The sequence below is a fragment of the Channa argus genome, chromosome 23, assembly GCF_033026475.1.
Source record: "Channa argus isolate prfri chromosome 23, Channa argus male v1.0, whole genome shotgun sequence".
Lineage (NCBI taxonomy): Eukaryota > Metazoa > Chordata > Actinopteri > Anabantiformes > Channidae > Channa > Channa argus.
The window spans coordinates 326,696-353,574 of record NC_090219.1 but is presented as its reverse complement, the minus strand read 5'-3'; the positions used below and the strand labels follow the sequence as shown (position 1 = coordinate 353,574).

General features: G+C 37.2%; 2 protein-coding genes across 16 annotated transcripts in view; both read right to left on the bottom strand.

Moving 5' to 3' along the window:
* Window positions 1–26,879, bottom strand: part of cd99 (CD99 molecule) — a 180,197-nt gene that overhangs the window by 44,658 nt on the left and 108,660 nt on the right. The window lies entirely within an intron of this gene.
* On the bottom strand, window positions 1,175–26,879 carry LOC137108767 (double-stranded RNA-specific editase 1-like). Its single transcript, XM_067493773.1, has 10 exons — window positions 26,540–26,879; window positions 23,209–23,255; window positions 20,557–21,491; window positions 18,758–18,872; window positions 15,739–15,907; window positions 14,262–14,416; window positions 13,848–14,016; window positions 12,531–12,712; window positions 8,481–8,659; window positions 1,175–6,700 (listed from the first exon to the last, which is right to left on the bottom strand). The coding sequence occupies exons 3-10, from the start codon at window positions 21,193–21,195 to the stop codon at window positions 6,524–6,526; spliced, it is 1,785 nt and encodes a 594-aa protein (XP_067349874.1). The 5' UTR covers window positions 21,196–21,491; window positions 23,209–23,255; window positions 26,540–26,879; the 3' UTR covers window positions 1,175–6,523.

Below are 26,879 nucleotides of genomic sequence, written 5' to 3'. Positions count from 1 at the left end.
GTTTCCACATCTCCACTGTGTTTTGTAACCACTTTGTAACAAGTGTAGCGTGTTCAAAATAGAGGCGAAGGACACCACCTTGTTTCTCAAATCCAGAAATGTATTTACTATTTATCAAACCAGGTTATATAAAAATCAATAAGTAACAAATAGAAGCAGATGTGAAAATATAAGCTCTGGGTCAGATTTTCTCCCTAGCCACAACACAAAGAGTGTCCAGGGCACGAAGTCTGACATCAGCCTGTCAGACTTGACCCAATCTTATATAGTCTGTTTTATTGCCGCTGCAGCTGTCCCTTCTGGGTGTGGCTCTTCTGGCAGTTTCTTCCTTATTTGGCCTGTTGCAGCCTTTGAAGTTTGTTCCTATTTTCAGCTTCTTCCTGCTTTTAGTATCTGTAAAACAACTCCCATACATTCTTCACCCTACACATACACACTTGCCTTATTCAGCTTTACTGTTGCTTGCACAATACTTCAGTCACTCTATATTATTATATTATATTATTAGTATTCTGTCTTAAGCTATAGTAACACATTTTACATATGACACTAAGTTATTAATACAAATAAAGGAAAAATATTAAGGCCACTCAAGTAATATTTTCCACACAAGCCAAGGTTTTTTCGAAGAGGAATCCTGCAAAAAACATAGATGGATCTTTTTTTGTATTTTAATATCATAGTCAAAGGAGTCAACAGGAGTTTTTGTTACCTGATAAACAAATAATTTGAAAATACAAAGCCACTAGCTACAAAGTACAGAAACCCCAGCACTGTGAGATTTGCTGCGTAAACAATAGTCAATTTTGTATAATTGTATGTACTGTATTTTTAATTTAAGATTCTACCATCTTATCATCATTGAAAGTGTTCTCCAGTACTGAGTCCACCAGCAACATTATGTCCTCGGTCTTCACAGCTTCTGCAGAATTATAATCACAATCAAATGGTGGTCAATGTGTTTAAACCTTGCTGAAGCTCCTAAACACATTCACATAGATAACATTATGGAGTCAGTTTTAATCTGGATTTCAGTTTACACCATTAAAATTAAAAAATAAAATAAAACATTTGATTGTCAGATGGTTAAAAGGGACATCAAACTTAAAGAACAACATTATGGAATTCATTTACACTTAGGCAGGTTATTCAGGGGTAGCAATAATTTTCTGAGTGAAACATGATGACCTATATAAACAATACATGCAGAGTTTACCTTCAGCAAGTGGAGCTGCTGGGCCCACACCTCCAGTGTGGGAAGCAGAGTCTGAAACCCAGCCGGCCCCACATAAAATAACGTACAATATTAACGGAAATAATGTCAAATTAACTAATGTTGATTCATTGTGTTTTTGTGTGAGACGTTAGCTGTGGCTTAGTAATAACCATACCAAGTAAACATGAACATGTGAGGTGATGAAAGTCTGGCACCACATACACAAGAATTATGTGAAACTGAACAAAGTGAGTCTGCACTTGATAGCCACACAAGTACAGTAGAGAGCTTGAAACCTTTGATAACCACCATTAAAGCAGGAGGGGTGGCTAGGGTTTAATTTTTTTGGTATTACAATTCCAACTTCTCCACAGTATAACAAGTATAACATGTATGTTTTTGAGATTTTTTACCACAAGCAGCAACCATATTTGTGTGTTTTTATGTTTTTGTAAATGAGCTTATTTTTATCATTAGTTTATTGTTTTTATTTTTTATTACGTCTAATTGAAAGAGAAAATTTGGAAACTTTGTGGAGTAAATTATTAAACCATTTAAATAAATAAACCGTAAATGTGTTGTATGTAAATATTTAGCATTATTAATAATAGAAATAACTAATATAATGCTCTAGTTTCACTAAATAGAATGAGAAAGGTATCAGGTGGTAATGATGGATTGACAGTACAAATTTACAAAGAGTCCCACTAGACCCTGTATGGTAAATGGTCTTCCACATATTGGCACTCAAAGCACTTTAGACTGCTTTTATTCACCCATTTGCACTCACAATCACACACACACCAATGGGGGAGCCGCTATGCAGTTGGCCAACGTTCACCGGGAGCAACTAAGTTGGGGTTCAGTGTCTTGCTCAAGGACACTTCGACGTGTGACTGGAGAAGCCAAGGATTGAATAACTGCAGGATGGCCGCTCTACCTTCCTGCACCACAGTTGCCCCTTAACTTTTTCCACATTTTGTTATGTTACAGCCTTATTCCAAAACTGATCAAATACATTATTTTCCTCAACATTCTACAAACAACACCCTATAATGACAACGTGAGAGAAGTTTGTTTGAAATATTCGTATATTTATTAAAATTTCTTTGTCTTAACAGCTTCTGCTCCAGAATCTCACACAATAAGATGAATCAAAACATTTTTTTAGAGTGAAGTTAATTAAACAATATTCTGTGTGTTTTCTGAAAAAAAACATGTTCAAGATCACCCTGATCTTTTCAAGATGGGCATTTAAAGTTATGCATCATATCATAATTATACAGATAATTATATACCAATAAGAATAAATAACCGTGCTGCACCGAGCCCATGAAGTGAACCAGTTATAGCATTCATGATTCATATGTTTTGGAATAGTTTGTTTAACTACCAATGTTTGAAAGGCGTTCACATGCTTTTTGGAAACCTAGTGCATTTGAAGCTGCCCAAAGTATTTCTCTGGCAGCATTCCAGCCTCAGGTCTTACTTTATACCTATACTGAGCTATATGACTCAGGAGATGTATCTCTGGGAAGCCCATCTGATGCTGATGAGCAGGTAGTCGCCACATGACTGTACATTTATATATTATTAAACAGATATGCGGACACAAAACACCCATAGCAAGACATGTATACGCAGACAAAAAACCTTGTTCTTCTGTCACTTTTTACTTGAAACTAAATTGTTGCCATTGTCCAGCATAACCAAATTTAAACATCATATGACCGACTTCAATTCTAATAGACATTATCTAGTCAGATAAATATTTAAAAGCTTTCCAATGACTCTATACTTGAAGTTTGGTATCAAAACAGAGGGAAAATACTACTGTTTAATGCTACAACAGTTGAAAAGCTTAATTCCAAAGAAAAGTCAGATTGTACACATTCTGCACAATATAAAAATATATATAATTCAAGAACATGAGTTACTCCTTTTAAAATCATTATCAAATTATTCGAATCCCTGACTCTTACCTGAACGGTTCTTACTCTCAATGGGATCTGCAAAATACACTGGCTTTAATCCATTATGCTGGAGGAGTTTATTCAAATCATTCGATTCCACCTGCTCCTGCTGGTACACCAATACAGTTGATCAATAAAAGGAAAACAGAATAGGAATCAAAAGCATTACGACCATTTTTTGATTGTAAAAGTAAGTAGTCCTGTCCATGTTAATTCATTAAAGCCTTCTACTTAGCTCCTCGAAGGCTATGCTACTTCATATATTTGCAGGACTCAAGTACCTTTCAAGTGTCAGGCCAATGGCGACCAGATTCATTTGCGTGCGTGAGACAGATGTGAAGTGGACTTGTTTTTCAGGACTTTAGAAGATGTCGAAGTGTCCCTGGGCAAGACACTGAACCCCCAGCAGCCCATTCCCAATCCCCAGCCCCAGCTGCGCAGTGCCAATACCAAGCCCGGTAGAATTTGGGAAGGGTTTCATCAGGAAGGGCATCCGGCGTAAAAACTGTGCCAAATCATCATGTGGACTAATGATCCGCGAAAAAAAATAAAAATAAAAAAAGTCGAATGTCAAAAGAGGTTTACTTTACTAACTTTGGACATAACATTCCATTGATGGCAGATGCAGAGTTACAGTATTACACGTTGAGCTGGGTGGATCACACGTCGATCAATCTTCACGGTGTGTTTAAACACTATGCGAAACTATGTACCTTATTTGGCAGAAGTTTTTACATACCAGGGGAAAATGATATGACACAAATTTAGACAGCAGAGAGGAGCTGCTAACTTTACATGATTGCATCAGTGAAGAAAAGCTAATCAGCGGTTTCATTCAGGTCAAGGAGTTCAATCTTTGTTTCATCAGAATAGAGAATATTGTTTCTCATGGTCTAAGGGTTCATCAGGTGGACTTTAGCAAAGTCCAGGTGGGCTGTCATGTCATGGGCTGTCACTCTTTCAGATCATTGGAAGAGTCCTGGTGGTTCCAAACGTCTTCCATTTATGGATGATAGAAACCACTGTGCTTATTGGGACCTTCAATGCTGCAGAAAATGTTCTGTAGCCATCCCCAGATCTGTGCCTCAATAAAATCCTGTCTCTGAGGTCTACAGACAATTCCTTGGACTTCATGGCTTGGTTTGTGACATGCACTGTAAATGTTGGGACCTCATATAGACAGGTGTGTGCTTTTCCAAATCATGTCCAATCAACTGAATTTCCCACAGATGGACCCCAATCAAGTTGTAGAAATATCTCAAGGAATATCAGTGAAAACAGAATTCAGACTGTAACATAACAAAATGTGGAAAAAAATTTGAAGTATTTTGACTAATGCATGTAAAACAATAATAGTGACGTTTCAAGAAACAAGCCAAAGCTACTAAGAATACCTAGAGTTCATTTTAAAGTACCCTAGTCATCAATCGTAATAATAAGCAAAGATAACCAAACAAAATCACTTTAGTAACAGTTTATTAAATATCTGTTTCGCTGACTTGACTGTATAATACATATTTATAGTGTTCATGCTTTACAGGCAAAGCTTATGCACTGAGCTCAGCAGTATTCCTGTATGGGGCAGCACAAAACCAAATTGCATGAATCCATCTAAAATTGTGGAGGCTACAGACATCATCGTGAGACTATATGCTTGTTGAGTAGCTTCGTTTTTTATTACTGCTGTGTTCATTAATATTCAAGCTTAGACACTACTGTAAGACCAACAGTCTGAGATTATTTAATAAAGAGGCTCTTACTTTAGTTTATATCTTGTTTTACTTAAATAGAGTCAGCATGACTTTTTGTTACACTTTTATTTTCCCTCTCCACTTTCCACTCAGCCCAACTAGTCAAGGCAGATTGTCGCCCACCCTGAGCCTGAGCCTGAGAGAACCCAAGGCACAAGCCCTAGGCACCACTGTTGCGTATAGGGCTTGCTCAAGGGGGATTTGTTGGATTCTCTATATGTCATTATAATCTTGACTTTATTATGTAATGTGCCTTGAGATTACTTTGTAAATTGGCACTATATAAATTTGAATTGAATTGAAAGTTGAATTATGAGCAGATATGAAAATCTGAAAAGAGTTAAACATTTTAAATTAAAAATTAAGTTAAATCTCTTAAAGGACAGAATGTTGTATGTTTGCAATGCATGTTTGTTTTTCAAGATATTCAGGTCTTATTTTCAAATGTTTGGATCACAATTTTCAGTTTTAAAACCATAATTTTCACATTGAAATTTGATTTTCACGTAGTAGTTTTTAAAATATTTTGACGGAACAAATTAAGCAGAAAGTAGTGTGTAGAGCCCTTTTAAAGGGAACATGGAGGCAGATTCTGACACGTGACAATCACTGACACAAACATTAAGCATTAGTCTGATGAGATGATAAAATTTGCTTCTAAGATGCTTTGCTTGTAAATCCAAACTTTTAGCCTTAGATTACACTGTGAGCCTTTTATAAAAAAAGCACTGATGAGTTTTGAGACTAGAGACAGCCAAAACACATCTGCCAAAAACTGCCATGGATGCAGATCTTTTTTGCACTGTTACCTCATAATGGTGAGATAATTCTCTTTACTCATTATTTTGGGATAACACCTTTGTGTTCTCGTGATGACAAGATAATTTCTTGGGAAAACAAAGTTTTTTTTCGATGAGGTAACAGCAAAAAATTCTCTTATGAGAAAAACAAAGTTGTTGCCCTGATTTGCTGCATCTGAATTTGAGCCCTTCCTCTTCCTGCTCTCCCTCTCTGCTTTGCTCTTCATGCTCTTCCTCACTCTGTCAAGCCCTTCAGATAGTCATCCTTATAAAATTTAAATGTATTACAAAATGCACATACTAAGCAGTAATCTTTGATTAGAATAGGGCAAGTCAATCTCAAAAACCTTTATAGGCAAATGTGTCTGTCTTGCTGTTCTGCGATGACTGGAAGCTTCAATAGTGGTTCTACACATTAAGAAGTTTGGGAGCATATTTCTACGAATATACATTTTAAAGTAGCATACTGTAGCTTTTACATGATAAACCTTTTAATAGAGATATCTTCTGAATGTCAGGTATTTATACATGCAAATTAAATATATCACTGAACTTTAATAATTAAAGCTTGTAAGTATAATAATTTTCCATAGTCTCTTACTCTTTGTTGTTACACTTGCGTACCTGGCTATAAAAATTAAGTTGGAATGTTAAACTATATGGATTCTGACATCTGTACCACTATAGTCATAACAATCTAGACAGAAACAATTAAAATGCTCAAACTGACCAAAACAGTTTTGGAATGCTGGGCCAGGATTGTCACCACCTGATTATTCAGCACTAACTCAGGAGAGCAAACTGGTCCTGTTCTATTGGTTTCTTCACCCAGGCACCCAGTCCAGTTTTGTTGAAGGCTTTGAAGAGGGCTTGCTTAGCGGACTGGTACTCAACTGCTGCTTGCTTGGCTTCATGGTAGCTCCTGGGCCTTACTGTTCTGATCTTCATGATGGAGGAGAGCTACAGAACAGATAGGGGAGGGGCCTTTAGTTAATACCAGAATGTTGACATTGGGTAGATGCATAAACATAAACTTCCAATTATAATTAGGATAGTGGGCACACATTGACATAAATTTGACCAAAGCACTTGACATAGCTTCTTTTTCACACTCACAATCCCTTACATGCCAATAGGTGAGCTGGCATCAACTAGGACAATAGACTTTTTTCACTCTTCTGCATTTCTTATCTGAAGCTGAGAACAGGCTGCTTAACTTCCATTGTAAGTCATTACATAGGAACAATTGCATAATCTAAAAACTTGAGCTTTTGTAGCATACTTGAATACAAAAACAGACATTTTCCAGGTCCAAAGAAGTAGCACATACAGTCCATCCAGAAAGCATTCCCAGCGCTTAACATTTTGTTATGTTACAGTCTTATTCCAAAATGGATCAAATTTATTATTTTCTTCAAAAGTCAACAAACAATATTCCATTATGACAATGTGAAAGAAGTTTGTTTGAAATCTTTGCAAATTTATTAAAATCATAAAAAATTTACATGTATTAATGGCCTTTGCCATGACACTCAAAATTGAGCTTTGGTGCATCCTGTTTCCACTGATCACCCTTGAGATGTTTCTACAACTCGACTGGAGTCCACCAGTGGGAAATTCAGTTCATTGGATATGATTTAAAAAGCATATGCCTGTCTATATAAGGTCCAGCATTTAACAGAGCATTTCAGAGGACAAACCACGCAATGAAGTCCAAGGAATTGTCTGTAGACCATTGTGTTGAGGTACAGATCTGGGGAAAGGTACAGATATTTACAGACACATTTCTGCAGCAGTGAAGGTCCCAATCAGTACAGTGGCCTCCACCATTCGTAAACGGAAGAAGTTTGGAACCAACAGGACTCTTCCTAGAGCTGGACAGCCAGGTAAAATGAGCGATCAAGGGATAAGTATAGAGACATCCTTGATAAAAAACCTGTTCCAGAGGGCTCTGGACCTCAGGCTGAGGCTACGAATCATGTTTCGACAGGACTAAGCACACAGCTAAGATTTTGGCCTCAATTCCAAGTGTTGTGTCTAGAGAAAACCAGGCACCACTCATCCCATGGCCAAAACCACCCCTAAAGTAAAGCATGGTGGTGGCAGAATCACTAGTCAGCATCGAGGGAAAGATGAATGCAGCAATGTACAGAGACATCCTTGATTCAAGCTTCTGCGGCCGCACAGAAGGCCACAGAAGCCTTCTTGACTGTAGTGCAGGTGGTAGACCGGTCATCAACCAACCCCCCAATCAATCCCCGGCTCCACCGGTGACAAGTCAAAGTGTCCTTGAGCAAGACACTGAACCCCAACTTAGTTGCTCCCGGTGAGCATTTGCCAGATGCATAGCAGCTCCACCATTGCTATGTGAGTGTGTGTGTGATTGTGAGTGTAAATGGGGGAATGAGAAGCAGTGTAACGCGCTTTGAGTTCCAATAGGTAGAAAAGTGCTATATAACTGCATTTGATGAAAACCTGTACCAGAGGCGACAGTTCATGTTTCAACAGGACAAGAACCCTTGAGAGGTTGAGAGGTACTGCAAAAGAAGAATGGGAGAGACTGTCCAAAATAGGTCGGCCAAGCTTGTAGCATCATACTCAAAAAGATTAAAGTAATTGGCAATTGGTGCTAAAGGTGCTTTAACAAAGTATTAAGCAAAGGTGGTGAATACTTATGGAACTTTCAATTTTGCAGTTGGCAGCAGTATTGTACAGTATATTGTGTGTCAGAAGGCGTTACCTTGGCTTGCAGGTGCATCCACTGACCATAGAAGGCATGTTTACAGAGTCTGGAGGGTCGACCCAGATGGTCTTTTCCTGTGGTTGCATTGATCACCTCCAGGCCTGGATCCCCAAATGTCCAGTTCACGCTGTAGTTTGGCGCTTTTCCTGGTTTACGAGCTTCTGAATTACTGATTCCTTTAAACATGGAAACATGGGGAAAATTAGTATAACACTGCTGTATTTCTTCCTTCATAATCAAAAACAGATATACCACTGAATCTTTTAATTAAACTGTATTTTTACCTTAATACTAAAGCTTACATTTGAAGACAAATTCAGCAATTAATTCAAAATTAAAATTCCTTTGTCACAGAAATAACACTTGTTTCCAACAATCCCTTCTACCAGCTGAGCCACAGTTGCCCTAACTTTTATTTTCAAATACTGTGAAGTTTGTATATATACAAACACTGTGAAGTTTGTTTATATATAAGTTTGTTTATATAGAGAGAGAGAGAAAGAGAGAGAGAATATATGTCATTAACTCTTAATTTTATATTTTGTATGTTAATTAAATATAATAATTGCCTAAATCCTTATTAATTTAATTTACATTTAATATAGCTACATTTTCTTTTTTAAATAAGTTAGTTTGGCTTTTGGGCTAGGAAAACTACAGCGGCAAAATGCATTCACCAAGGAAAAAACTTATCTCATGAATACGATTTACAGAACTACAGATCTCGTAATTACATGAAACATAACTTGTAATTATGAGATAAGGGATTTATCAGGCAGGAAAACGTAAAATATGAAAACGTTCCAGAACCTTAGGATTCAATTCAACTCAATTCAATTCAACTTTATAACTATAGCAACAATTCACAACAACGTCATCTCAAGGCACTTTACAGAATAAAGTCAAGAGTATAAAGATGTATAGAGAGAACCCAACAATTTCCCCTGGAGGAGGCCCTAGTCAACAGTGGAGAGGAAAAACTCCCTTTAACTGAAGAAACCTCCAGCAGAACCAGGCTCAGGGTGGGCGGCTATCTGCCTTGACTGGTTGGGGTGAGTAGAAGGTGAAGAAAGAAAAGAAAAGAGAAACAAAAGCAACAACATAACATCGTCCAGCTTGGTAGGACCAATAGCAGCAGACTGGAAAACACACAGCTTCAAAGCTGGGGACACCTGCAAGAAAGAGACAGAGATAGGGAGACAGAGAAGTAGAAAGACAACTACGGGAGAAAACACACAGGGTTAATGTCATACAGTGGTGACAATTGTGGGGTGAGAGGAGAGGAGAGAGGGTCAAGAGGATGAAATGACCTCAGTGCATCAGGGGGTGGTCACCCCGCAGTCTAAGCCTATAGCAGGATAACTATAACTATATAAACTATACGCTTTATCAAAGAGGAAGGTTTTAGGCCTAGACTTAAAAGTAGAGAGGGTGTCTGCTTCCCAAATCTGAACTGGTAGCTGGTTCCACAGGAGAGGAGCTTGATAGCTAAAGGCTCTACCTCCCATTCTACCTTTGGAAATTCTGGGAACCACAAGTAGGCCTGCATTCTGAGAGCGAAGTGGTCTATTGGGATGATATGGTGCTATGAGGTCTTCTATATATGATGGAGCCTGACCATTCAGAGCTTTATATGTAAGAAGCAGGGTTTTAAATTCTATTCTAGATAATATGGGAAGACAATGGAGAGAAGCTAGTGAAGGTGAAATATGATCTCTCTTGCTAGTTCCAGTCAGCACTCTTGATGAAGCATTTTAGATTAATTGCAGGCTCTTTAGGGAGTTACTGGGGCATCCTGAAAGTAGGGAATTACAGTAGTCCAACCTAGAAGTAAAAAATGCAGTTTTTCATTTTTATTTTTTCCACAGGACTTTGAGACAGGATGCTCCTAATTTTGGCAATGTTCTGTAGGTGGAAGAAGGCTGTTCTAGAGATTTGTTTTATATGTGAGGTAAAGGACAAATCCTGGTCCAAAAAAACTCCAAGGTTCCTTGCAGTAGTACTGGAGGCCAGAACTATGCTACCTAGAGCAGGGGTGCCCAATACGTTGATCACGATCTACCAGTCGATCGCAAAAGTAGTGCAGGTAGATCGCATGGAATTAACAAAGTAGACATCAGCCAATCATCCGTCCCCACTATGTATTTTGTAAGTTGATTGATGTACAGGGCAGCCAATCTGAAATCTGATTTTTTCTGACACATGGCTCAACGGCACCAAGTGCTGCAAAACTCTAGCAAGCTAGTGAGATAGCCACCCGTCTATACATGTCTGGCTGATTCTATTCAGTGCAAGTCATCAGAGTAAGGTAATGACAAAAAATGTACAGTGTTGTATTGTGCAATATGGTTTCACCTAGTTATGATAGCTACACCAACATATATTGTGCATATAAAGAATTCTCAATATAGAATATTAATAAATAAATACATGTTTTGTATTTTTATAGTAGGTAGATCATTTTGACTTGGTTAATTTATAAGTAGCTCACAAGCCCAAAAAGTGTGGGCACCCCTGATCTAGAGTAACAATATGGTTGGACATTATATTTCTGAGATTTTTGGGCCCAAATACTATGACTTCAGTTTTGTCTGAGTTTAGAAGTAAAAAATTCTGGGACATTCAGGCCTTTATGTCTTGGAGGCATCCTTGAAGCTTGATTAACTGTTTTTTCTTTGCACATGGTTCCATAGATGGAGATGGTTCCATTTATGGAGTGTTTTGTTGCCTGAAGGAGACATATATAAAAAAGTATTGGTCCTAGCACAGAGCCTTGTGGAACTCCATAACTAACCTTTGTGCGCATGAGGATTCATCATTAACATGAACAAATGGGGGATCTGGTAAATTCTTTCTCTAATAGCTATATATAGCTATATATATATATAATAGTGAGGGGCGGCTATAGCTCAGTTGGTAAAGGCAGTTGCTTACGGACCACAGGGTGAGTGGTTCGATCCCCGGCACTGGCTATATGTCGAAGTGTCCTTGGGCAAGACACTGAACCCCTAACAGCTTGATCCCCTCCCCAGCAATGCAGGTAGAAAGCCTGGTAGAAAATTGGGGAGGGTTGCGTCAGGAAGGGCATCCGGTGTAAAAACTGTGCCAAATCAACATGCGGACAATGATCCGCTGTGGCGACCCTGAACTCATGGGATAAGCCGAAAGGAGAGTAGTAGTTCTCTAAGAGGAGTAGTCTTAACTTTTATTAGGTTATCATGATTAACTCCTCTTACGGTCATTTTTGGTTTATGTAATTTAGTTGGTCAGGAACAGACACAGTCTCTATAGGTATGTGAGAGTATTGGGGGGGTGACGGTTGTAAGGACACTGGCGTGTAGGACTGGATATCTGCATTCTTTTGGTTGTCTAATAAAATCAGCCATATTTCTTGATAATAAAGCTGCACCATCTGAACTAGGATGGATGCCATCTCTCCAAATCAGCCTGTTTTCCCCAAAATTGTTTCTAATTGTCTATGTAGCCCACATCTTTTGCTGGATGTCTTCAGTATCACAGTAGTTCACAGTAGTGATAGTTTTCAATACTTCCAAATCTCTATAGTAAAACAGAACTATCGATAGATAATTTGGCGGTTTTAGTTTTTCAAATTGTCGTAATTACAGGATCCGTAGCTTTGTAATTCGTATTTACAATATTTGTTTCTCGTAATTACAAGATAAGTTCTAATTTTTTTTTCTTTTGTGAATGCAATGTGCCGCATCTCAGTTTAGCTGGTTGAAAAAAATCAGAAAGTCAAGCCCTGCCTGTATTCTGTCCAAAAATTGGTATGAACACAATGCCATTTTTAAGTAGATAAGGAAGAAGAGACTACCACCTCTAAATTATTAATGATTGTAAATAATTGCATGCAATAATTGCCTCCTGTTCATTTTCTGGACAGAATTTACCCAACTCTCTTTAAAGAATAGCCACGAAGAGTGACAATGTTCCTTTTGGACTGAAGGGCCTACAGATGCCCTTGTATACCTGATGTCACATTGGCTTAGTATGGAATAGTGGTACCAGTTGGGGTATTTCTCTCACCGCTAAGCAGTGGTCTGTTCAAGCGGAAGGATTGTGGCAGTTCCTTAATCTCAGTTATCCTCTGGTACATGGCTCTGGAGAGATGGTCTGCATGATACAGGCTGCCCAGGATAATACTGGAGAAGTAAAGTGGCTCAGTGAAGTAGCTCAATAGCGAGCCTTGAAAACCAACCACATTCCACCTAATGAAAACAGAATAAAATTTTAAGTATCCATCCATTCACCCATTAGTTAATCCACCCACCCCCCAATCCAACCATTATCTTAACTCCTTATCCCATTAAATGGTTGCAGGGGTCAAGGAACATCCTGGACAGGTCCCCAGTGTATCTCAGGCAGGATAGCTTAAAGTCACCAGTTAACCTAACATGCATGTCTTTGGAATGTTGGAAACTGGAATACCTGTAGGAAACCCACACAACCATGAGGACACCATGAAAATTACACACAGATTACACACGCTAGGCAGCACTAATGGATGGGGTTGCCAAAAAATTAGAACCACCTCTTCTTATAATGCACTCCAGTATAACTACACTACCCACTATGACCTCAATAATAAATCAATAAAGAATTATCACCTTTCTTACAGTTTCAACTTAAAAACTGAGAAATTATAACATCATAAAAGTAGAATTCATGGCAGAACTGCTGTAATGGATTTCACTAGACTGTATAGATGTACCTACATCATCCCACTCCAACCAAAGACTGTGCAGTGCCATGTGCAGAGCAAATCTCTCTGTAATAGTAAAGTGTCTTGCAATCCAGATTCGGGGTGCAGACACCCTCTCTATTTTTAAGACTAGGCTTAAAGCCTTCCTTTTTTTAAAAAGCTTTTGGTTAAAGCTGCTCAGTCAACCTGAACTAGATCCACTCCTCCCTCTCACAGACATCTACAAAATTACTTAAATCATAAAAATACTTAAAAACACATAACTCCTCTGCCTAGCTTCTATTTTCACAGTAAACAAACACCGAAACTTGCTGGTATTATTATTGATCTATGCTGGAATTAGCACCAGAAGTTTTATCTCCTTTCCAAGTTAAAAGCATGTTAATATAATTATCTAGTTTTATTCTTAGTCAAATCTTCTGACTTCTATTTTCAGATGCCATTTAACAATATCAGACTATATAATAGTTACAAAATAACTAGTTATAATAGCCCAAGAATTACCATAATATAATCTTTTGTATTTAAATACTGGAGCCATGGTGGTGTGTATAGCACTGTATTCCATGAAGTTTTTAGTCTCATAAGAAGAAGTAATATTTATAAGCAAGTTATTTTTAGCTCTAAGAAAAAACACAAACCTTGCAATCTTGTCACTGCAGGACATGGTGAGCAGCCTCTCACCCTGAAGAACTCCATCCCAAGTCTGAATGGTGTCACTAGAGGGCACTGGTATAGTTCCTTCACCAGACTCAATTTTAGTGCGGAGCTGCCCACGGGCTTTTCTGTTTGGGTGTCTGTCCCCCTGATCTGAAACAGATCAGACCTTTCAGATGTTACAAAGATACTGTATTCTAAAAGAAAGAAGAATATCCCTTGTGAATGTGAAAGTGCTGAAACAACTTATTTTGTGGCGTTTCATTTTTAATCATTCAAAATAATAGATGATATCTTCTTTTAGGTCTGGAGAACTCCTTGCTAATGTTAGCTTAGTCAATCTCAACTACAGCTAATAATTAACATGTACAACATTATTTTCTTTGTCACCCACTCACCCTCCACTGCAGCTTCATGAGGCGAGAAGATGCGGGCATCTCCACATGGTGATGTGCTGATATAGAGGTGGAACTGGACATTCTCTTTCAGCCTCAAGCCACGTCCATTTTCAAACCTACTGAAGATGGATTTCTGATGCCCCTCATCATTGTTACTAAAAATCCAAAAGCAAAATTATCATAATATCATGAATTATCATGATGAAATTCTCAAATTAAGAGTTATTAAAACTGGATATCAAAATGCCTGAAACTGTATAGAATAGAATATGGCTTTATTCAGACATTTTCAGTGGCTTTTTATTTTTAACTTTTAAAAAGTAGCAAGAGCAGGTCTCTGATTTATAAATGTTCTTCTCTCCTGATATTTAAACCAGCTCTTCCAACTGGGTCGTCTTAAAAGTACCATAATAAAACAAAATAAATGAGCTTAAAAAAGTGAATCAGATTGTATGAACAAGCAAGCAACTAAACAAAAAGAGTGAAAAGGGGCCTAAGCGTTAAAGCTAAAGAACACAATACATGGCTGCGGAACCTAAGGAATAGAAAGCAAACCTAATTACAGGAGTGGGGAAAAACTAGGGAAGCTGAACGTGAACAAGAAAATGCCTGACTGCATGAACTAAATCAGGGGAAGCTAATAACAACAGTGCCAGGGACAACAGAAAAACAAACCACCGGACTGATCTTAAATGGTTAATTAAGAACATCTAGAGGTTGGTCAGAAACTGACAGCAGGGATTAACTAAAGAGCATGCATTTGAATACCTAAGTAAGCAACTTAGGACCGCACCATATATTGATCAAATACAGAGGTGGATAAGCAGGGATACACAGACAAAACCTCAGACTAAAAAATGAGATTCCAAAAGGAGAAATCAGTTAGAACTAGGGAAGACCATAATTCAAGCAGGAAAACAAAGCATCCAGTAGTATTGAGATTGTGAGACGATCTGACAGGGGACTGTGGGGAAAGCCAAGTTTGAATAGGCAAGGGAACACATGAAAACAATCAGGGCTGATGATGAGTGGTAAAGTAGCTGAAATGACTAGAAAGGAAGTGGAACAGACAGACTACAAAATAAAAGCTGGAAAACAGGAAGCAGGGATGGGGAAAACAGGGCGAGAGAAGAAACGAGAGTGAAGGGCAGACATTGAAGGAAATAGAGAGAGAGACAGGGGGAGTTCAGGTCTGCAAATTGACAAAGTGTAGGGTGTATAAGTGAGTAGATTGGTGCATGGAAGGCCAAAAGGTGAAGGTGAGTAGAGTCAGATCAAAGTGTCAGATTCATGACACTATAAAGTATATGTTGCCAGGTGGATCATCTTTCAAATGTATTAAGGATCTTTAGCTAGCATTAGAAACCTTGAGGACAAGGGGGGTTGTGGGTAAAAATATATATTAAAGATACAGGATATATGTTAAAAACAGATAAAATGATGAACCGATGCAACTCTGTGTGAAAGTATGACTCACCTGAGGAAATGTTCCAGCTGGGAGTACAGATACCTGATGAGGGACCTGCGAGCTATAATCTCAGCATGGCAGTCATTAAGGGCCAACCCTCTGTCGCTTATATATTCGCCATTAATACACTTAGTACCCGAAGACAAACAGATGACCTGAGCCTCTTTTACATCTTTACCTGGATAACAAAGTATGAACACCAATGATGCACCAACCATCAGCCACAGATGCTTATAAATGTTATGCTAGTCAGATCAGCAGAGCAGGACATGAATGTTGGCCAGCAGTACATCACAGCTTGCTATGTATACATATAGGCACATAGAATACTAAAAAAACAGTTTTTGTTTTCACTTTTTTAATCTAACTAGTATGAAAAATAATGTACAATGGTATCATATAGAGGGATAAAGTTGTAACTTTTGCTGACCTTAGGTCAGCAAACATATCAAAGTTAATTATTTTGTGATTAAAAAGTGAGAAAGTTCTGTTTACTTCAGTTTGTTAGTCATAGAAAACAAGAAAAGACATTTTACTAACCCTAACTCTAACCAAGCAATGTGTGTTTAACATGATATGAAATGTAAGTTATTTACTCACTTTTCCAAACAATTCACCACTAAATACTAAACTCTTTAGTCCCTGCTACACAATCAATTTCTACAAAAATTAGACCCTTAATAAAAGTTAAGACTACTTATTAAATATCAGATCTCTCTTCTAAATCTCTGTTAGTAAATGACTTAATAAGCGATCAACTACTCGATTTATTTTGTCTTACTGAAACTTGGTTGCAGCAGTAACAATATGTCAGTCTAAAAGGACCCCCCCAAGTCATATTAATTATCATGTTCCAAGAAACACAGGCCAAGGTGGATGAGTAGCTGCAATCTTCCACTCTAGCTTACCAATAAACCCAAGACCTAAACATAGTTCTAACTGAGAGCCTAACTCTTAGCCTTTCACACCCAAACTGGATAACTCACAACCACTTCTACTTGTTATTGTGTACCATTCTCCAGTCCCTTATTCAGAGTTTTTGATTGAATTTTCAGATTTTCTATCCGATTTATTCGACAGATAAAGTCCTCATAGTGGGTGACATTCACGTAGATGCTGAAAGTAGCTGCTTCAACACTGCATTTAATTCATTCATTCATTCATGGATTCAATTGTTTTTTCCCAAAATGTAAATAAACCCACTCACTCTTTTAGTCACACCCTAGACCTTGTCCTTACATATGGCATTGAAACTGATAATTTAACAGTATTTCCTCGTAATTCTATTCTGTCTGACCAGTTTCTAATTACATTTGAATTTACAATAATGGACTATACAACAGTTAGAAAAAATTCCACTACAGCAGGTGCTTAAGTGAAAATGTTGTAAACAAATTTAAAGAAACCATTCTTTCATCCTTTGCTTCACCATATGTCGATCCAATGGGGGTTAGCCACCTTAATGTTACTCCTGTACAAGTTGACTATCTTGTTGATAATTCTGCAGCCTCACTACGAAATATACTCGATGGTGTTGCCCCTCTAAAATGAAGGTAGTAAACCAAAACACGCGATCTCCATGGTATAGTTCAAAAACTCACAACGTAAAACAGGCAACACAAAAGTTAGAAAGGAAGTGGTGATCCAGAAATTTAGAATAATCTCATTTAGCCTGGAAAAAGCGTTTTAAAATATACAAAAAAGCTCTCTGTGATGCCAGAACAACATATTATTCATCATTAATAGAAAAAAAACAAGAACAACTTAACCACTACTTAAAAAACCCTGCTTGACCCAGGTTTTTAGCCAATTATAGACCATCTAATCTTCCCTTTATTTTTAAAATCCTTGAAAAAGTAGTTGCAAAGCAATTATGCGACCACCTATACAGGAATAATTTGATTGAAGACTCTCAGTCAGAATTTAGAGTTCATCATAGTACAGAAACAGCAATGGTATAAATCACCAACAGTCTTCTCTTGGCCTCAGATAATGGACTCGTCTCTACACTTACACTACACTCAATACAATTGATACAATTTTATTACAGAGACTGGAACGTGAAATAGGGATTAAATGAACTGCACTAGATTGGTTTAAATCTTATCTATCTGATTCATTTCAATATGTTCATGTTAATGATGAATCCTTCATCCATCCATGAACACAAAGGTTATATATATGGAGTTCCACAAGGCTCTGTGTTAGGACCAATTCTTTTTACTTTATATATTTCTCCTTTAGGCAATATTATTAGAAAACATTCAATAAATTTCCATTGCTATGCAGATGATACCCAGCTATATCTATCTATTGATCCAGATGAAAAAAATCAGTTAATCAAGCTTCAAGCATGCCTTCAAGTCGTAAAGGCCTGGATGTCCCACAATTTCTTACTAAACTCAGACAAAACTAAACTGATATTATATAAAGTCATATTATTTGGGCCTAAAAATCCCAGAAATATGCTTTCCGAGCATATCGTTACTCTAGATGGCATAACTCTGGCCTTCACTACTAGTTCCAGGAACCTTGGAGTTATTTTTTAGCAGGATTTGTCCTTTACCTCACATATAAAACAAATCTCTTGAACAGCCTTTTTCTACCTAAGGAACATTGCCAAAATTAAGAGCATCCTGTCTCAAAGTGATGCCGAAAACTAGTCCATGCACTTATTACTTCAAGGTTGGAACACTGTAATTTCCTACTTTTGGGATACTCCAGTAACTCTATAAAAAGCATGCAATTAATCCAAAATGCTGCAGCAAGAGTGCTGTCTGAATAGAATGTAAAACCCTGCTTCTTACATATAAGCTCTAAATGTTCAGCTCCATCATATATAAAAGAGCTCATAATCCCATATCAACACAGTAGAGCACTTCAATCTCAGAATCCAGGCCTACTTGTGGTTCCCAGAATTTCCGAAGGTAGATCTATCTGATCATGCCTTAGGCCATATTTATGTAGAAATGAAGGTCATTACCTTTTTGCACAACTGGACAGTCTGAAGTAAAATGGACAAAAATACCTGTTGTCATGACGACACCTGCCAAGACTTTCCCTTGAGCATGTGGAGACATGAAGTTGTCTGTCAGGTCACTGAACTTGCTAATGACAAGACAAGATATGGCATCTGGCAGGATCTGAGGTGGAAATCAAAATCAATATGTAAAAAACAATAAAAATTAAACATAAAACCGAATGTTATATATATATATATATATATATATATATATATATATATATATATATATATATATATATATATGAACAAGATGCTACAGTGAATATTTACAGTGAATAGTAAAGTGTCTTGCAATCCAGATTCGGGGTGCAGACACCCTCTCTATTTTTGAGACTAGACTTAAAGCCTTTCTTTTTTAAAAGGCTTATAGTTAAAGCTGCTCAGTCAACCTGAACTAGATCCTAGTTAAGATGCTATGAGTTTTGACTGTTTGGGGACCCTCCCCCAAGTGTAATAAGCTCCTCTCCTCTCTTTTCTCTCTATACATTTATTTGTCACATGCTATTAGCTTTATGTCTTCTCTTTCCCTCTCTGTCTCCTTCTCTGTCTCCCTCTCTCTGTCCCTTTCTGCGGGTGTTCCCGGCTTTAGAGCTGGGTGTTTCCAGTGTGCAGCTACTGGTCATACCAAACTGGACAATGTTTTCTTGTTGCTTTTTATTGCTCTTTTTTTTTCTCTCTACACTTTCCACTTACCCCAACTGGTCAAGGAAGATGACCTCCCACCCTGAGCCTGCTGGAGGTTTCTTCTGCTAAAGGGAGTTTTTCCTCTCCACTGTTGCCTAAGGCTTGCTCGAGGGGGATTTGTTGTCTTGCCTCTACATACTTGTATTGTCTGCTGCTATATAAATAAAGTTGAATTGAATTGAATTGCTCTGGAAGGAAAGCTTAATGGCTGGAAAAGGCTATTCATTCAGCAGTGTTTGAATAGCAGTCATAGTGATGGTTATTAAAATAGCAGCAGGGATTACATGCAGGGATTAGTTATTGTAGAAAGACATTCTTGATGTAATAAACTTGTATTTCCTAAAGCCATCTTAATTATTAATAAGCCACTGCCTCTTTCAGACAAATTTTGATACCTGTACTTGTGTTATGTAATTGTGTTTTTTACATTAGATCTAATTCTAGTGCTTATACTCAGTAATGCTAAAATCATATATCATTCATGACTACTATATTATATCATCATTAATAAAGGAAAATATTACATTATATTTATAATGCATTATATTTTTTATATGTATAATATATTATAATATGTAATATATTTATAATATATTATATTTACAATGTTAAAGGAAAATATTACCTATTTATAATTTATTATATTTTTTATATTTATATTATATTTATAATGTTTGCCGGTGTTAAAATATTTTGCAAACATTCACATTTACAATTAGTAATTGGCCAGATACTTTTATCCAAAGCGACTTACAAGTTAGGTACAAGGCAAGCAAAAATCTAAGTAAAGAAGAAAACATCAAAGCAAATTGGTATCAGAGCAAGTGTTCCCATTTCCTGAAAAAAAGAAGGCAACAATTGTGTTGGCTTTGTAGTTGTTCCCCAAACCAGCATGATGTGGTGTCATGATTATGCTTTGCCCTATATATTCACCTTGTGGTACTCCTTGAGGGTTGTGTGGACCAGTGTATACTGACTTTGAGTCATAGGGTCGAACCATCTGAAGTTGCATATTGTAAATAGCTATTTTTAACACTTTGGACTTACTTTAAAGAGAAAATGCATATTGGACAGTGACATAATGAAGCTGTTCAGGAGTCCTTTACCTCCATGCTTACCTGTGGCAGGTGAAGCTGCACTCCCTCCTTGGGTATAGGAAGCTGTGATGGAGCCTGATCCAGCTTTATCTTAAACAGACCAGACAAAGCAGCCTGGGCAGCCCGGGTTTTGGCCAGCTTTTTGTTCCTCCCAGAGCCCTGGAAACTCTGACCATCTACACTAATGGACATCACAAAGTTCTTGGCATGGCTGTCACCTTTCTCCGACACAAAGTCATATTTGAGACCTGGACGCAACTCGTTCAGGATCATTATAGGGCTCTTTTCATATGTTGGGGAAATAAAAATCGAGGGGGCAGGAGGTAATGAGGCCCGAGACAGGTTTCTGACAAGGGATGGAAGTAATGGGTATTCTGTGTTGAGTGAGTTTAAAAATCCATTACTGTTAGAAGCAAGGTAAAAGGAGTCATCTAGAGGAGTAGTTGTTTCAAAGGCATTGAAGAGTACATTTGTAAAATCAGCCTGGTCTGACGTGAAGTCTGTGTGAACAGACAGACTTCGGCCAATGGCCATGTGGACTTCAGATGCATTAGGGAGCTGAACTAAGGTGTGCAGGGCCTTCTCTGCTGCACTCACCTTAGCTTTCTTTTTGGTAGGACCTGAACCCTCAAAGAATTGTCCATTAACCTCCACAGTCATCACAAAGACAGGGGCATGAATTGGCCCTGTCTGAGAAAGCAGTTTGTACTACAGCCCTGGCTTGATCTCATTCAAGTGCATAAGAGCATTCTTGGGCAGAAGTAGCCTAGGGACTTTCTTATGTTTCTTAGGCCTGTACATGGAATGAGTATGCTTAATATTTTCTTCTTCTAAGGGACGTTTCCTCCAGTCCCCAGTGCTCCTGTTGGGTAGCTGAGCAGCATCACCTGCAACGCCTACTTTAGAGAAGAGATGGTCCAAGTTTCGATTTTCCTTAACATCTGTGCTGCATGAACCTGAAGTGGCCATAAAGAGTAACTTAAAATGTCTTTGTTGGAGGATCTTGTAATTTTAAATTTTAAATTTCTTTCAACATTCTTTATCTCTCCTTTCAAAGTAAACAAGCAATATGTTCCTTAATTACAGTTTTTTTTCATTGCCCATACACTTGAACTGGGCCTGGTAACTAAACATTAACCAAACAACCCAAACCCTTCTGCAATCTACCATAATACATACAATTTACTCAAAACCATTTTGCTCAAAAGTAAGCATTGTTGTCAGATGATAGACAAAGCAGATGCCAAAGAATCAGGTTTGACCCAAATAAAGTTAGTCCAGGTCTGATCTGTGTTTAGTTTTACTGTCCTTCCTTTGAGCTCTGATAGGGCTGAATAGGGCTCTGATTAATTCTAAAATATGACTCACGGAACTTCCAGGAGAAGTAGCATGTCTATGATCAACAAACAAATTTATGTGGTTGAATACGTGGTTGAATATTTCTGAAGCCATGGTGTGACCTATCACATGAAAATAGTACCAAGTCTGGGATGTTCTTCAAACACTGGTTTTACAGTAGGCTGCTCCTCAGAATGAGGAGGCCAATTCTTTAACTTGAGTATCGGGTTTGTGTACTTCTTTCACCTCTGTACACACTGTATTACATTTTGCCAAATGTGACAAATGTGTAATGTATATAACACATTTAGGCAGCGAGCCCCTGGATCATTTTCCTCGTTTGGATTCCTGTATTTTTTTTTCACCTGTTCCCTGTATTTGTAGTCGTCTGTTTGGTCTGAGGTTTGGTTATTTGTGTTCATTGTTTATCTTGCCTCTGTTTTAGGGGGTGGCAGTGGCATAGTTGGCAGAGTGGCTGCCTACTAACCTTAGGGTCGGAGCCTCATGCCCAACAGTTCCCAACCACATGTTGAAGTGTCCTTGGGCAAGACACTAAACACCCAATAGCCCATCTCCCTAGCCGCAGTGCTGGTTCCAAAGTTACATCAGGAAGGGCATCCGGTATAAAAACTGTGCCAAATTAACATGCAGACTAATGATGGGTTTACTATATTCACCTGTATGTATGTATGTCTTTTCTGCTTGTATTTTTCTGTCCTCCTAAAAGAGGAATTTTCTGTTGTTTCACTCCCAATTCCTTTCAATAAACCTGTTTAGTTTGAAACCTCCTCTTACCATGTCCTTACTTGGGTCCTCAAAAACCTAATACCCTAATCCGTGACACTTTTACCACTACAGAATCTTTGTGGTCTGCTTATACTGAATGCAAAGCTGTACACACGGTATCCCACTATTAAAACTACAAATAAAAGATCTAATAATGTTTAATGTCTGAACACACTTTGAACACTGACAAACCAGATTCACTCACTATTGGCATCTCATGTTGACTGTATGTAATTGTTGTAAAAAAACTATTTACAGACCACATATCTTGTTCCAGAGAAAGAACCATATACTGAATTATGAACAGTGTAACTTTTTTTTATATACAGGTTATGCACAATACACTGATGCTTATCCTGGATCAGGTGGGTTTATGCTAAAACAGACTTGAAAATTACGAAGGAATCTGATCTGCAGATAAACTTTGACTCTGGGATTAAACTCTGATCCTGCATGGCGGATAGACAGATAACTAGTTTGAGCAAACAAATACTTAACTTATACTTTAAATAAAAATATAAAAATAAAAATTATGTAAAAATAACTCACTCATGTTTGCTTTTTTATCCCACTCTGAGCAGTCTCTGTTACTCCAACTGGACTTAAAGGAAACACAGAAAGTTAGTGTTCAATCAAAAAAATAGTTGCCAAGGAGGTGACCATTTAAATGGTAAATGGTCAGCACTTATATAGTGCTATTCTACCTATTGGCACTCAAAGCGCTTTACACTGCTTCTTATTCACCCATTCTCACTCACAATCAAGTTATTTTAAGTACAGTATCTTTTTTCTCCTAAGGATACTTTTTTTTTCTTGAAATCTCATTTCAGAAAGTGAACAGCATAAATCTACAATGTAATGCAAAATGTATAGATTATTTATTGTGAAAAAAGCATAATAATTAGTAAGATTATAATCATAATCACAGTTATCAAAATCATAATAATATACATTTAGGAGGGTCATATACAGTAGATAATCTCTTTTATGTGTTTTTTTCACTTTGTCATTACTAGATATATTGTGTAGACTGACGAAAAAAGGCTATTCATCTTTTCATCTTTCACATTTTAACAGTGCTATGAACAGCCACCCCTCTGTCAAATCACTGGGGACCATTCTTTCCCACCCCTCCCCAGGCTGCCCACCTAGGACCTTTGGGTTATCCGGTGGCATGCACCTGTCTCACTAAACACCCCTTTTTCTGTACACATGGTGTCTTTATTTGTGGGACAGGGAGAGGAGACATTTTTGCAATAACAACTATAAAAGTTCACCCCTGCTTCAAACAATCCAGTTATGGCTGTTTTCACTCAAATGTCAAACTACAAATTTTATCATGTAGATTTTATAATAATCATAATAAGATAACTAAATCTCTCATATAGTCACATTTGAGAGGCTGGAACTCATATGTGCCTGTACAATAAAGGTCAGGAAAAAGTGACATTACAGTGAGTGGTCTGTGGATAGAGCAGCTTTACTTCACATGTCCACAGTGGGAAGACAGAACAAAGTACCAAGTAACAAGTAAACAAGTTTGATTTATCTGCCTTCTTAAGTAAGAAGGTTTGTTCTTAACATCAATAACAGTTGAAGGAACTTGTAGGAATGTTTAAGGTTTTCAACATCCAGGAAGAAGCAACACAATTCATGTACACTATATGATCTGAAACATCAGACACTGTTAAGCAGAGATCACATTCACATGACATTTCATTTTAAAAATGTCTTTTTATGGCTTTGAAGTACTCTGTAGTTTGAAGTATTCCCTGCACTGCACGATTTCTTTTACTGATTGGTAATTACAAACAAAATTATTATTTTAAGAATAATGTTTAAATCAATAAATTTACACATCCATATTGTGTGAGTTTAATGTATCTTAAATTGCACTATTTCAAAAACTACTGTACATCTATTTGTTGAGTGCAGAAATCCTTTTGCAGAAAGTGAAGATAGAATCTGCAACTCATTAAACCTACACTAAAAGAGATTTAAAACATTTAATAATAAAAAAATAATAAAACATTCAATAATAAATTATATATATATATATATATATACTGATAAAGCCCCTGTCTGTGTTTCTGGACCTTTTATAGTGTTTTGCTTTTTCTTTCTTGTTGGGAGCTTTTATCTTTGCACCAACTCTGCGGAATGAGTCCCCAGAGTGCTGTTGAATTACACTGGCACAGAGACCATTCAATCAGCTGTGTTTTACTTTGTAAGAAAATATCTGTCTTAATGGAACCAGTCAGTCTATATGGACGTTTTGCTAAAAGGGTTATCACATAATTTGCAAGCCCACAGCCCACCCCAAGGACCACGTGCTGTCGGTTCCCCAGGGAACTAGACAAGGATGCCCTCTCTCTCCATCTTTAATTGCCATTAAGTAGAAATACAATAAAAAGGCAATACAATTTCAATTTTCACTTAAATAACTTCAAACTTAAAAAGAAATAACAGAATTTTAATTAAAAAATTAAAAAATCTGACTTTGCTTTCGATTTTTGATTTACCTGCAACAAAAAAGGCCTGGACGGAGTTGTTAAATTGTAATTAATTGTATTATATGGATATCTCAATCAAAGTGTTTCCTCTAGCACTGCACATATCTTCAATATTGTAATTGACATTTAATCTTTTTAGATTGAACAAAATCATTGTTTGGTATTATTGTGCTTCTATGCTTCTGAGAAACAGTAATACTTTGTGTGTAACACTAAAAATTTAAAAGAGACAGTTATCTAAGGAGAAAGACAAATGATAGACAAACAAGGTAAAGGTAAAGACTTTAAGAACATATCTAAGCATTTTGATATATGAATATTGCTGCTAAGTAAAACACTTATTTCACCTTATATATTTATATTTAATTGACATTAATTTGTAGAGACCTGTTTTCAATTTACATTAATGAGGCATTTGTCTTAAACTTTTTTCTCAAAGTCGCCAGCCAAGATTGATTTATAATGTCAATAAAAGGATGAAACATTCAAGGAGGTGAGTGCTTTTTATTGGCATTTTTAAGTGTCGCCAAAATAATTTTATGCTTAAATTTCATCTTATTTGTTATACTACAGCACATAGTATGGAAAAATTTACTTTTGCCTAATTTTGTTAGCTAATTTTTCTCAGACTTAAAGCTGCTTGGATAAGTAGTGAAACGTTTTTAACGAAGAAGAATGAAATCCAGTTGACATGACTCAACCTCAGAATAACCAGACTTGGGTGACTGAGAACCTTCACTGATATACACTAAGTAAGAGTTAAGTTTTTGAATATTTTTCCCAATAAAAATTCTCCAAAAGCAAATGTTTCCAACCTAACTGCTGTGATATACTAAAATGATGCCATTTAATTATAAAATGATTTTAGTGACACTAAACTTTATAAGACTGAAATTATTGAATATTTTTACCTAATAGAAACAATCCAAAATTACACAAAAGCACATCTTTCCAAACTAAGTCCTGTTGTATTACCAGCAGGAGACAACTGATGTGTGAAGTTATCTTGGTGACACTACACTATATATTTTTTAAATATAAATTCTCCACAAATATGCAAAAGCACAGTTTTCCAAACTAAGTGTTGAATTACCAACAGTAGATCATTGATGTGTAAAATAATTTTGGTGACACTAGAGTTAAGTTAAATATTAAATATTTTACTACCGTATTTTTTCAGTGTTGCACTTAGACGGTTGTAGGTTGTAGCTCGTTGTTTGCCTTACAGTAGTACTAAACAGACGTTGCCTGTGATTTCACTTATGAGCTATTGAACAGGAAAACTTCGAATCTGTGAATATTTTTCTAACTTTACTATTCAAGTATAACTATTCAGTTAAAACAAACGATGAAAACGAACTACTCACGAGTGCTTGCGGAATAAGGTAATGGGCAGCCTCTCCTTAAGCCTGTCTACCGGTAAGGTGCAGGTGATGCTGCAGCGTCAGACGTCCTCAGCTTTCTGCGAACACAATTAGTGAGAAACAATTGTGGTAGAGCGGAGCTGTGCGGGTTGATGGTAATAAAATCACGTAGTAACTGCGCACAAAAGGCATGGTCTTTCCTAACTGCTCCAAAAGTTGACACAAGGAAGAGGGTGGGGGCAGACAATGTAAGCCGGATTGTGCATTATATATCAGCAGAATATTTGATTTGAAACATTGCTTACACGCTGACATAGTGTGTTTCCATAGTCAGTAATAACTC

What these genes read in the sequence shown, in the direction of transcription:
- LOC137108767 (XM_067493773.1), bottom strand. Translation starts at nt 21,195, where the DNA reads ATGACTGTGGAGGTTAATGGACAATTCTTTGAGGGTTCAGGTCCTACC. An exon ending in AGGTGTCGTCATGACAACAG is followed by an intron (nt 15,908 to 18,757) that starts GTATTTTTGTCC and finishes TTTGTTATCCAG; the next exon opens with GTAAAGATGTAAAAGAGGCT. An exon ending in CAGCTGGAACATTTCCTCAG is followed by an intron (nt 14,417 to 15,738) that starts GTGAGTCATACT and finishes TTGGATTTTTAG; the next exon opens with TAACAATGATGAGGGGCATC.